The sequence below is a fragment of the Garra rufa genome, chromosome 9 (assembly GCF_049309525.1).
Source record: "Garra rufa chromosome 9, GarRuf1.0, whole genome shotgun sequence".
In the NCBI taxonomy this organism is placed as follows: Eukaryota; Metazoa; Chordata; class Actinopteri; order Cypriniformes; family Cyprinidae; genus Garra; species Garra rufa.
In genome coordinates, this window is record NC_133369.1 from 30,657,344 (window position 1) to 30,669,914 (window position 12,571).

The following is a 12,571-nucleotide window of genomic DNA, read 5'->3' on the forward strand; positions in this document are numbered from 1 at the left end:
TAATTAACGTTTTTTACATGTATTCTCTTAGAAATATGTGTAAAGCAGTAATGCGTTTATTATTCAATTTAACACAAATTAATCACTATAAGATCGAGCAATCGGTGATAACCGTAATACCTAATGTCCGGTCTTCTGACCAACCATATGCTTCTGAGTTTCGCCGCTTGTAGTAAACATTCCGTTTCTATGGCAACTGTGGAACTTCAAGGATACGCGCCATTTAATTGTTTTCGAACACTTGCAGTATCTCTGAAGTTCAGTGATATTCCGAGCGAAAGCGAAGAGTCACGGAGCAAAGACTTGAGTCAATACAGATACAGTCTATATTCAGCGTGTAGAAATACATAGTTTATAGAGAGAATCTGTAAAGTCAGTCTCACACACAGTGTGTATTAGTAATAGTTCGACAGCTGTACATCTGATAATATCAGATACAGTTTGACAACAATATCTGACAGTACTAAACAGTACATCAGACGTCATGTCTACACAGAAGAGAGCTGAGCAGCTGAAGGCTGACATTAGCAGCACCATCTCAGTGAATGGGAAAGATCAGGGCAGCATGGATAATTCTTCTACAACCAATGAGAAGACCTGCCCAAAAGGTGAATGTCAAAAGAAATACATTACAGTTGATGCAAACACCGATGTGCAAAAATATAGCGTATTTATTAAATATGTAAAAGATCCATTCATACAACAAATCTAATGTGTGCCACAGAGCAACTATTGCATGTTGACTCTGTTAAAGTCACCAATGTCAAACAGGAGAACATTAGCACAATCCTCTTAGTTAGATGGATTATTTATGTTTAATCTGTGGTTAGCGATGTTTCTAATAGCTTATTATTTGTTATTCTTCCTTTACCTGAAAACACTAAAGTGAGGAAGAGCAACAAAACCTGTGCATTCTTCCGAAGAACATGGAAGGCTTTCAAAAACTCCTTCCAGAAAAACAGAGTGGAGCCTATTGGGATCTCAGCACAGCCTGATCCAGAGCCACCTTGTGTCCCAGGTCCTAAACCAAAACCCGAAGTGGATCTGGTTGATGCAGATCAGTTGTGTGTCCCAGCTCCAAACAGACTTCAACCAGAACTTCAAGTGGATCTGGTTGATGAAGAGCAATTGTGTATCCCAGGTCCAAGTGGTCCTGAACATCAAGTGACAACAAATTCCACACAAAAGAGAGATGTGCAGCTGAAGGCTGACATCAGCAGCACCATCTCAGTGAATGGGCAAGATCAGGGCAGCATGAATAGTTCTTCTGCAACCAATGAGAAGACCTGCCCAAAAGGTGAATGTCAACAGAAACACATTACAGTAGACGCAAACACCAATGTGCAATAATATAGCATGTTTATTAAATATGTAAATGATCCATTCATACAACACATCTAATGTGTGCCACAGAGCAACAATTGTATGTTGACTTTATTAAATAAAGTCACCAATGTCAAACAGCGGAACATTAGCACAATCCTAGAAGTTCGATGGATTATTCATGGTTAGCGATGTTTCTAATAGCTCATTACTTGTTTTTCTTCTTATATCTGAAAATTCTAAAGTGGGGAAGAGCAACAAAACCTGTGCATTCTTCCAAAGACCATGGAAGGCTTCAAAAAAATACTTCCAGAAAAACAGAGTGGAGGCTATTGGGATCTCAGCACAGCCTGATCCAGAGCCACCTTGTGTCCCAGGTCCTAAACCAAAATCCGAAGTGGATCTGGTTGATGCAGATCAGCTGTGTGTCCCAGCTCCAAACAGGCTTCAACCAGAACTTCAAGTGGATCTGGTTGATGAAGAGCAATTGTGTATCCCAGGTCCAAGTGGTCCTGAACATCAAGTGACAACAAAGTCCACACAAAAGAGAGATGTGCAGCTGAAGGCTGACATCATTAGCACCATCTCAGAGAATGAGAATGATCAGAGTGGCATGACCACTGAGACGACCGGCCCAAAAGGTGAATGAAAACAGACCATTTGAAATACATTACTGTGAGATATCATATTTATATTTATTCTGTAGTTAGAAGTGTTTCTAAGCTTATTTTTTGTTTTTTCTTCTTTTATCTGAAACAACTACAGTGAGGAAGAGCAAAACAATCTGTGCATTCTTCCGAAGAAGATGGAAGACTGTGAAAAAATCCTTCCAGAAAAACAGAGTGGAGCCTATTGGGATTTCAGCAGAGCCTGTTCCAGAGCCATTGTGTACCCTAGGTCCTGAAGCAGAACCTGAAGTGGATCTGGTTGAGGCAGAACAATTGTGTGTTGCAGGTCCAAGTGCTCCTGAACCTCAAGTGACAACAGAGTTGTCAGCGTTAAACGACCATTTAACCACTCTAAACATTTTCCGACTGGAGCGCCGCATGTGCAAATGTAGAGTGCAGTGGACACCTGTCACTGAGGTCTGGCCCAATGTCTTCATTGGAAATGAGTAAGTGCAACACACTACTACCCATATGAACAAGAGTTGATTTATAATTCTACATTGTAAATTCTTAATGCAAGACTAATCTAGGCTGTTGTGTTTTTGTGCAGAGAGACAGCGATGGACCGAATCAAACTGAGGGAGATGGGTATTACCCACATCCTGAACACTGTGGCATATAAGGAATATCTCGAAGGAAAGATCGACATAAGAGCGGATTATTACATAGAAATGAATATCACGTACAACGGTGTGCTTGTAATGGATAAACACAGGTTTGACATCAGCAAGGACTTATTCCCAGCTTCAGAATTCATCCACAAGGCCCTGAGTAACACAGAAAGTAAGAGCTGACACACACAAACACACAATATATCATCCATCATTTATTGTACTGTGACAAACTGTGTATGGATGAATTTGTTTTGAGTGTTTTTCTTTTTTATGTCCCCAGATAAGTTGTTAGTGCACTGCATAGATGGTGTCAGCCGCTCCGCCACATTTGTTTTGGCATACCTGATGATCCACCATGAAATGTTATTAGAGGATGCCATTGACCATGTCATAGACAAGAGATGGGTCAGGCCAAGCAGGAACTTCTTGAGGCAGCTAATAGCCCTCAATTCGAACCTCATAACACAGCGGAAACAACAAATGGAAAACAAAGAGGACCCAGAAGCACAGCTTGTTCCAGAGTTATGGTGTGAGCCAGGTCCAAGCAGACCTAAACCCGAACCTCAAGTGCGGAAAGAGCTTTTAGTGTTAGAAAATCATGTCCCTCAAAGCGTCCTTCAACTTCGGGATCGCCTGGATGAATGTATATTGGACTGGACACCTGTCACTGAGGTCTGGCCCAAAATCTACATTGGAAATGAGTAAGTCTAAAACACACTGACTGCCACATTTATGACATATAATACCAAACCTTGTGTTAATATAACAATGTAATGCAGCAGTATGAACACGAGTCAAACACACTAGTTATATTTCTCTCACTGTCAGAGTTGTTTAAAAATTCTACATTGTGAATCCACTTATAATGAAATACTAATTTAATCTATTGTGTTCTTTTGCAGAGAGACAGCAAGAAACCGAGCCAAACTGAAAGGGATGGGTATTAACCACATCCTGAATGCTGCAGCAGTGGATAAGAGCTTGAATGTCTTGTTTGAAATGCCAAGCAAGAAAAGCCTAAAAGGAAAGGTTAATACAGGGGTGACATATTACCAAGGCAGGAACATCAACTACTACGAGGTGCCTGCAGTGGACAAATGCTCGTTTAACATCAGCGATTACTTCTTCCCAGCTGCACAGTTCATCCACCAGGCCCTGAGTAACCCAAAGAGTAAGAGCTGATGCGCGCACACACACACACACACACACACACACACACACACACACACACACTTTTTATATTTGCTTTTCATTGATCAAGTGTCCTACACAGTGACAAGCTATCTAGGAAATTACTTTGCTTTGACTGTATTTCTGGTTTCTTTATTTCCACAGATAAGGTGTTGGTGCACTGCAAAATGGGTATCAGTCGCTCTGCCACACTTGTTCTGGCATACCTGATGATCCACCATAACATGATGGTAGAGGATGCCATTGACCATGTCTTAGAGGTGAAATGGATCAGGCCCAACACAGGCTTCTTGAAGCAACTGACAATTCTCAATTCAGACCTCAAAAGTCGGCGATTACTGCAGTTAAAACAAGAGTACAGTTAAAAACAAAAGAAAAAAGCATAGGTAAAAAACATACAAGCAAAAAAACCCAAAAACAAATGTGGAGTAGCATTACGTTACTAAAACAACAGAAATGCTAGTACTCTGTTTTAATACTGTAATTCTTAGATTTTTGTGTTTCCGCGAGTGCAGTGGGTTAGCATTCCATTGGCCGGTTAGCTTGCCATTCACGTTTCTATTTATTGCGTATACTACTGTTTTCTTTTTTCTCCTGCTCCATTGTTTCTCCCCCTGATCTGTTCTTCAGGAATTAATCAAACAACAGTGGTAAGTTGGAACCATAATGCAATCACATTGAGTAATGGCTTCTTCTCCTGAAATTGTTGTTTGCACCACTTGCCACATGTAAAGCGTGATGACGTCACCGACCAGGAAGCTTAAAAGCACGTTCGGTGAGAACAGCACCAGCTTTCTGCCATTCAGCAAGCGCTCTATGCGTGTGTGTGTGTGTGTGTGTCACTCTGTTTTTATGTGCCAGTTTGCACAGCTTTTATTTGAGAGTGTCACTATGTCCTTCAATTAAGCAGCAGCATTTCATTCTGTGTCACTGTGTTACGCTTGTGACAGATGCGTCCCTCACTGGCTGGAGAGCGGTCATGAGTGGCTGCTCAGCCCGCGGCCTTTGGCCCTGCACTCTCACCCAGCACTTTCGCGAAGTGTGTGGATGCAGCTCTGGCTCCTCTGCGATTCCAGGGCATCTGCATGCTCAACTACATCAACGGTTAGTTGATGTTGGCTCAATTTGAGCAGTTGGCAGTTCAACATCGAGGTGTTGTTCTGTCTTGGAAGTGTTGGGGTTAAGACTAATAACGCCAAGAGAAGTGTGCTTTCTCCATTTAGAGGACCACTTATCTGGGCGTGGTGTGAGATTTGTCCACAATGCAGGCACAAATGTCTCCTGCTCGTATCGACTCGATCCGCACCGCGGTCGCGAGGGTGAAAGAGGGCTAGTCACTCACTGCGAAGCAGTTCCAGAAACTGCTGGGTCTATGGCAGCTGTGTCCAAGGTGATATATTTTGGCCTGCTGTACATAAGACACCTACAGTGGTGGCTCAAGACCATCTTGGCCCAGTGTGGGGAGCTCTTTGTTGCCGTGGCATGCTTGCAACAGATGCGTCCCTCACTGGTTGAGGAGCGGTCATGAGTGGCCGCTCAGCCCTTGGTTTACGGAGGGGTCATCATCTCATGTGGCACTCTTTGCCTGGAGATGTTGGCCGTGTTTCAGGCTCTGAGACACTTTCTCCCAGACCTAAGAGATCACCATGTGTTGGCGCGCACCGACAACACAGCGGTGGCCTCTTACATCAACCACCAGGGAAGTCTGCGTTCGCACCCCTTGCACAGCTGGCGCACCAGATCCCTGTGTGGTCCCAGGGGAACTCCTCCACCGAGAGCAGTTCACATCCCTGGGCATCTCAACTTGGGAGCAGACATCCTGTCGAGGCAGGGGCCGGGGCCCGGGGAATTAATGCTTCACCCCTATGCGGTGAAGCAGATTTGGAGAGCACTTTGTCTCTCTGAGTCATCCAACCCTCCTGGCTGAGGCTACATCTGTACGCCCCCGATTGTTCTGCTCCTGGGAGTTCTGGCGAGAGTGTGCCAGGACGAGGTCCACAGCCCCGTACTGGCCAGGCCGAGTTTGGTTCTCGGACCTGATTTCCCTTCTTGGCGGCTCTCCACAGAGTTTCCGTCAGGAGGGATCTCCTCTTACAGGCAGGGGTGATTCCTCACCCCCGCCCGGAGCTTGGAAGCTGTGGGTGTGGCCTCTGAGGGGGCCCAGCTCATAGCTTCCGGTCTCTCAACCGAGGTTGTGGAGACCATTCTCCTTCCAGAACTCCCTCTACGAGGAAACTGTATGCCTTGAAGTGGAGACTCTTCACTTATTGGTGCGGAGACCGCCAGCTCAACCCAGTTAACTGCCCGGTTGGTACAGTGCTGGAGTTCCTGCAGGCCACCTCTTCGCAGGGTTGACCCACTCCACCCTGAAGGTTTACGTGGCGGTTATTTCGGCTTACCACACCCCTCTCGGTGGCTCTCAGTGGGCAGACACCCTCTAGTTACATGTTTCCTCTGCGGTGAGCTGAGGTTGAGGCCTCCAGTATGCTCTCGCGTCCCTACGTGGGACCTGGCTGTGGTGCTAGAGGCTATGTGTGAGCCTCCCCTTGAACCTTTCCCAAGAGGGTTGGGGACCTTTAGGCCCTCTCTGTGGCCCTTTCCTTTTTGACTTTGTGCCTGGTATGGCCAAAGCATTTCGGTATCCCAATGCGGGATACCTCCATATGGTCCCCACCTTTGCACCACGCCTTGTCGTTTTGCAGGCTTTTCATCCTCCTCCCTTTCGGGAGCCTGGCCATCAGAAGCTTATTTGTGTGTGTCCAGTGTGAGCACTGGGCGCATACATTCACAGAACTACTCTGTGGAGGAAGGCTGACCAACTTTTGGTCTGTTTTGGCCCTCCTAGGAGAGGCAATCCTGCTAGCCTTCCATAAGCCGGTGGATTTTGGATGCCATCTCGGTAGCCCTTGAGTCCTCTGGTCTCCCCTCACCCTGGGAGCCAAGGCTCACTCTACCCATTCAGTATCTGCCTTGAAGCTTTCTTCTCGGGACTTTCCCTGGAGGAGATTTGTAACACTGCGGGTTGGTCCATGCCCGTAACCTTCGCTAGGTTCTACAGCCTAGATTCCGAGCCTCCTGGCTCCTTCGTTCTCTCGCCCTAATTCTGGGCAGGGACACTTCTTCAGTATGGTGGAGTGGGCATCTCGTTCCCAAAGCGTTTTGACGCAGCTCGAAATTCCTGGAAGGGAACGCCTCAGGTTACGTATGTAACCCTAGTTCCCTGAAGAGAACGAGACACTGCGTCTCGAGGCCATACTTCCGGCATCCCTGCAGCGCTTGCTTCATTCGAAAGCTAGTGCTGTTCTCACCGAACGTGCTTTTAAGCTTCCTGGTCGGTGACGTCACACAATTCCATTGGACGGATTACACACGTGATTCAGAGCGTGGTCACTTTGGTTCCCAAAGCGTCACTAATCATAACCTAGATGTGCTCTGTTTGACAGAAACCTGGCTAAAACCAGATGATTACATTATTTTAAATGAGTCCATCCCCCAAGATTACTGTTATAAACATGAGCTGCGTCTAAAAGCTAACATTATCCAGAGAAACAAGTGTTAATGATAAATCTCCCGTGACGTTTGTACTGGCTACTTTTTACAGGCCACCAGGACACCATACAGACTTTAATAAAGAATTTGCTGATTTTCTATCCGAGCAGTGTTGTTTTTGACAACCATCTTAGATTTAGTCTTAGTCTTCGTCTTTTGGACTAAAATGCTTCTTAGTTTTAGTCAAATTTTAGTCACTTCTATATGTGATAGTTTTAGTCCAATTTTAGTCGACAAGAAGTCAGAAAGGTTTTAGTCTAGTTTTAGTCGACGAAAAGTCAAAAAGGTTTTAATCTAGTTTTAGTCAAAAAAAGGGGAAAAAGTAGTATTTTAACAAATTAATGTAGGTCAGTAAGTATTTTGCTGCTGGGTAGTGTCACTTATAAGTTCTGAAAATAGCAGATCTATAGTTCAACACAATGTGAGCTTCCGGATCGACTATTTTCACCAATAATTACAATGATGAAGGAATGTTTTAGAACATAAAAGACAAACAAGGATGGTATGCTAAAACGGCTTGCCATACTAGTATAGCAAAGAGTATTTAATGCAAAAACGGCTTGCCATAGCGTCAGATACTTTTTAAGTTTTTATTGGCATGCACAATAAGCAGAAATGTCATGCATTTTAAATGTCTGACGGACCACCCACTAACATTTTCGTCTATTCTCGTCTCGTCAATGAAAACTCACACACGTCTCGTCATGTTTTAGTCATCAACGAGCCATGTTTATCTCGTCATCGTCTCGTTATTGTCATGAAAAAAAGTGGCGTCAACGAAATGATTTCGTCATCATCATCGTTGATGAAAACAACACTGTATCCGAGTTAGTGTTGGCCGCAGATAAAGTATTAGTAGTGGGTGATTTTAACATCTATGTTGATAATGAAAAAGATGCATTAGGAACAGCATTTATAGACATTCGGAACTCTTTTGGGGTTAGAAAACATGTGTCAGGACCTACTCATTGTCAAAATCATACTCTAGATTTAATACTGTCACATGGAATTGATGTTACAGTTTTTTTCAATCGCTAACAAGCGCTTACCCATACTTCAGATACTTTTTCTAAACTCTTAACACAGACTCACACCTACAAAACACAATTGGCCAAATGGATAATTTTCTTCTCAAAAATACATTTTGTTAAATATATACTAACTCTTCATTTCAAAATAGAACACATCTTTCTCTGCACACACTAACTTTACCAAAACACTGGAAACCTGACTCAAAATGAAATTATTCTGTCAAAGAATAACACTTGTTTTCACTTCAAAAGGTACATGCAGTCAATCAAAGTACACCAGGTTTCAAAATACTGGCTATTGTCAGTGGTGGAGGTAACGAATTACAACTACTCACGTTACTGTAATTACAGTTTTTTCCAATTGCTAACACACTAAAATGACATACACAGCACAATTATTTAAACTGACACACAGAGAGCAAAACTTCTTCTCAAGTCTCCAAAAGTCTAAACACATTTTCTGCTTTACACACATTTTGCAATTCAAAATGACACTTTTTAAATGCACTGAAAACAGTTCTCTGCATAAGACACAACAATCTGACATAAAGTCACATGCTTGCCATTTCAAAACCCTGCTATTCAAAATGACACTGCATGAGCTAATTGGCCAATTACATGTGCCACCTATCCAAACACCTCAATGGTTAATTGTGAACACTTCAATCAGGATGTAAGCACTATAAAAAGACCACAGCTGAGAACTTTTTGGTAACACTTTCTATGAAGCCCCTATTTATAACACATTATAAGGGTATTTCTAAGGCATTATAATAAATGCATAATGCATTATAAAAAACCTTATAATATGTTATACTATCTCATGAATAATCATACAGTTTTTTCCAATTGCTAACACACAATTTTTCAAACTGGTCTGGTTTTATCAAAATACTTAACACAATTCACAAAACCACACACCCAAACTGCAAAATACCTCATATATCCTGTAAAATGAAGCACTGCAACCGAAACTACACATAGCATTATCAAAATCAAACTTTTGCATGAAATGGCACACACTTCATTCATATTACCAGATTTTTGCCTAACCAACTACACACTCTTGGGCATAATGAAAAGCACCCCCATCTTTAGTATGCTTTGCCATAATACTAAAATATGTACCAGATTGTTCACATGCACAGAAATATGCAGATAAACACACATCCTGTTGCAACATTTTTTTATTTTATTTTTTTTCACTACAGTAAACAAGTCAGTGCAACATATGCACAGCAGATATATTTACATGGGACTGAACAAAAATATTCGGTAACACTTTCTATGAAGCCCTTATTTATAATACATTATAAGGGTATTCTTAAGACATTATAATGAATGCATAATGCATTATAAAAAAAACTTATAATATGTTATATCATCTCATGAGTATTCATAAGAACAGTTTTAATGTATTATAATTTGTACTTTTTTGTGGTTATAGCTTTTAAGAGAATGATTACCTCCTCATAGTTATAACATATTATAAGTCTCATATCTTGCCATGTTTCTCATGTCACTTTACTTAAAGCATACAAAGACCACTTATAAGTAATTATAATATTTCCCAAAGAACCCTAAGATCAGGTATCAGTTTAGATAAATGTGTAATATGAACAGTTTGATGATTTTGATGGTACCCTTCAGACAGCTTTTGATAACTGCAACTGCATGTCAGCTAGCAGTAATTGTTATTATGCTGAATATATGCTAACACTAAATTTCGATGTTTCCCCAAAAGACAAACTATTATGTTATATTATAAGTAACTTTGCAAGTACATGAACATTCTACCTAGCCCAACCATAACCTAAGCCTACTAATACTCTAAGGAGTGTTGGTTGGCATGTAGTTAGAAAGTTTAAGCTTATAGTCAATAGACTTAGGGGACCATCAAAATAAAGCGTAATATAATGTAAAAAAATAAATGTAATATGATATAGTCCATTATAAATTAAAAAGATTTAATATGCCGTTCATTGTGTGTTATAAATGATCATAATCTTAAAAGTTATAACCTCAAATACTCAAGTATTATAATGTATTATAATTGTTATTATGATTATTCATGAGATAGTATAACATATTATAAGGTTTCTTATAATGCATTATGCATTTATTATAATGCCTTAGAAATACCCTTATAATGTGTTATAAATAGGGGCTTCATAGAAAGTGTTACCAAAAGTTCTCAGCTGTGGTCTTTTTATAGTGCTTACATCCTGATTGAAGTGTTCACAATTAACCATTGAGGTGTTTGGATAGGTGGCACATGTAATTGGCCAATTAGCTCATGCAGTGTCATTTTGAATAGCAGGGTTTTGAAATGGCAAGCATGTGACTTTATGTCAGATTGTTGTGTCTTATGCAGAGAACTGTTTTCAGTGCATTTAAAAAGTGTCATTTTGAATTGCAAAATGTGTGTAAAGCAGAAAATGTGTTTAGACTTTTGGAGACTTGAGAAGAAGTTTTGCTCTCTGTGTGTCAGTTTAAGTAATTGTGCTGTGCATGTCATTTTAGTGTGTTAGCAATTGGAAAAAACTGTAATAACAATTATAATACATTATAATACTTGAGTATTTGAGGTTATAACTTTTAAGATTATGATCATTTATAACACACAATGAACGGCATATTAAATCTTTTTAATTTATAATGGACTATATCATATTACATTTATTTTTTTACATTATATTACGCTTTATTTTGACTGTCCCCTAAGTCTATTGACTATAAGCTTAAACTTTCTAACTAAATGCCAACTAACACTCCTTAGAGTATTAGTAGGCTTAGGTTATGGTTGGGCTAGGTAGAATGTTCATGTACTTGCAAAGTTACTTATAATATAGCATAATAGTTTGTCTTTTGGGGAAACATCGAAATTTAGTGTTAGCATATATTCAGCATAATAACAATTACTGCTAGCTGACATGCAGTTGCAGAGTTACTTATCAAAAGCTGTCTGAAGGGTACCATCAAAATCATCCAACTGTTCATATTACACATTTTTACACATTTATCTAAACTGATACCTGATCTTAGGGTTCTTTGGGAAATATTATAATTACTTATAAGTGGTCTTTGTATGCTTTAAGTAAAGTTACATGAGAAACATGGCAAGATATGAGACTTATAATATGTTATAACTATGAGGAGGTAATCATTCTCTTAAAAGCTATAATCACAAAAAAGTACAAATTATAATACATTAAAACTGTTCTTATGAATACTCATGAGATGATATAACATATTATAAGGTTTTTTATAATGCATTATGCATTCATTATAATGTCTTAAGAATACCCTTATAATGTATTATAAATAAGGGCTTCATAGAAAGTGTTACCGAATATTTTTGTTCAGTCCTATGTAAATATATCTGCTGTGCATATGTTGCACTGACTTGTTTACTGTAGTGAAAAAAAAAAAAAAAATTAAACAAAAATGTTGAAACAGGATGTGTGTGTATCTGCATATTTCTGTGCATGTGAACAATCTGGTACATATTTTAGTATTATGGCAAAGCATACTAAAGATGGGGGTGCTTTTCATTATGCCCAAGAGTGTGTAGTTGGTTAGGCAAAAATCTGGTAATATGAATGAAGTGTGTGCCATTTCATGCAAAAGTTTGATTTTGATAATGCTATGTGTAGTTTCGGTTGCAGTGCTTCATTTTACAGGATATATGAGGTATTTTGCAGTTTGGGTGTGTGGTTTTGTGAATTGTGTTAAGTATTTTGATAAAACCAGACCAGTTTGAAAAATTGTGTGTTAGCAATTGGAAAAAACTGTAAGTACATTTTTTGGGTATTTGTACTTTCATGAGTATAATTTTAAGTCTGTAATTTTACTTGTACTTGAGTACAAATTAACCTGACTAATTTACTTAATTACTTTTAAAATCACAATTCGTTACAGAGTACTGAAATTTGAATATTATATTTTAACCACTGACCGGCATTTCGGTAGCCAATAAAAATATCTCTTCTTAACGGACCAATGAAAAGCCTGGTATAGTATTTGAACCGAAAAACAAGTTCCGTTTCTATGTGTTTTTACAACGTAGAGTAATGTATCACGGACATATCTCACGAATCCTTTCAGAAACAGTGTTGAGAGAGTGTAAATAAGAGACTGATTGTACAGTATAGCGAGCATCCTTGATTATAATAGAGCTTTGTGATATTGCGAT

The 12,571-nt window shown here is 40.0% G+C and overlaps 1 protein-coding gene across 1 annotated transcript; it reads left to right on the top strand.

Moving 5' to 3' along the window:
• The first annotated feature begins 484 nt into the window (after positions 1-484).
• Positions 485-4,270, top strand: LOC141343225 (uncharacterized). The gene is made up of 9 exons (XM_073847825.1): positions 485-608; positions 1,019-1,297; positions 1,569-1,964; positions 2,278-2,437; positions 2,542-2,774; positions 2,886-3,306; positions 3,508-3,571; positions 3,617-3,776; positions 3,941-4,270. Exons 1-9 carry the CDS (start codon positions 485-487, stop codon positions 4,159-4,161), a joined length of 2,058 nt encoding a protein of 685 aa, XP_073703926.1. The 3' UTR covers positions 4,162-4,270.
• Positions 4,271-12,571: the final 8,301 nt, after the last annotated feature.

Excerpts from the sequence above, each read along its gene's own strand:
- LOC141343225 (XM_073847825.1), top strand. The coding sequence starts at position 485 with ATGTCTACACAGAAGAGAGCTGAGCAGCTGAAGGCTGACATTAGCAGC. Across the intron at positions 609-1,018 it reads TGAGAAGACCTGCCCAAAAG|GTCCTAAACCAAAACCCGAA; the intron begins GTGAATGTCAAA and ends CTTGTGTCCCAG. Across the intron at positions 3,307-3,507 it reads AAAATCTACATTGGAAATGA|AGAGACAGCAAGAAACCGAG; the intron begins GTAAGTCTAAAA and ends GTTCTTTTGCAG.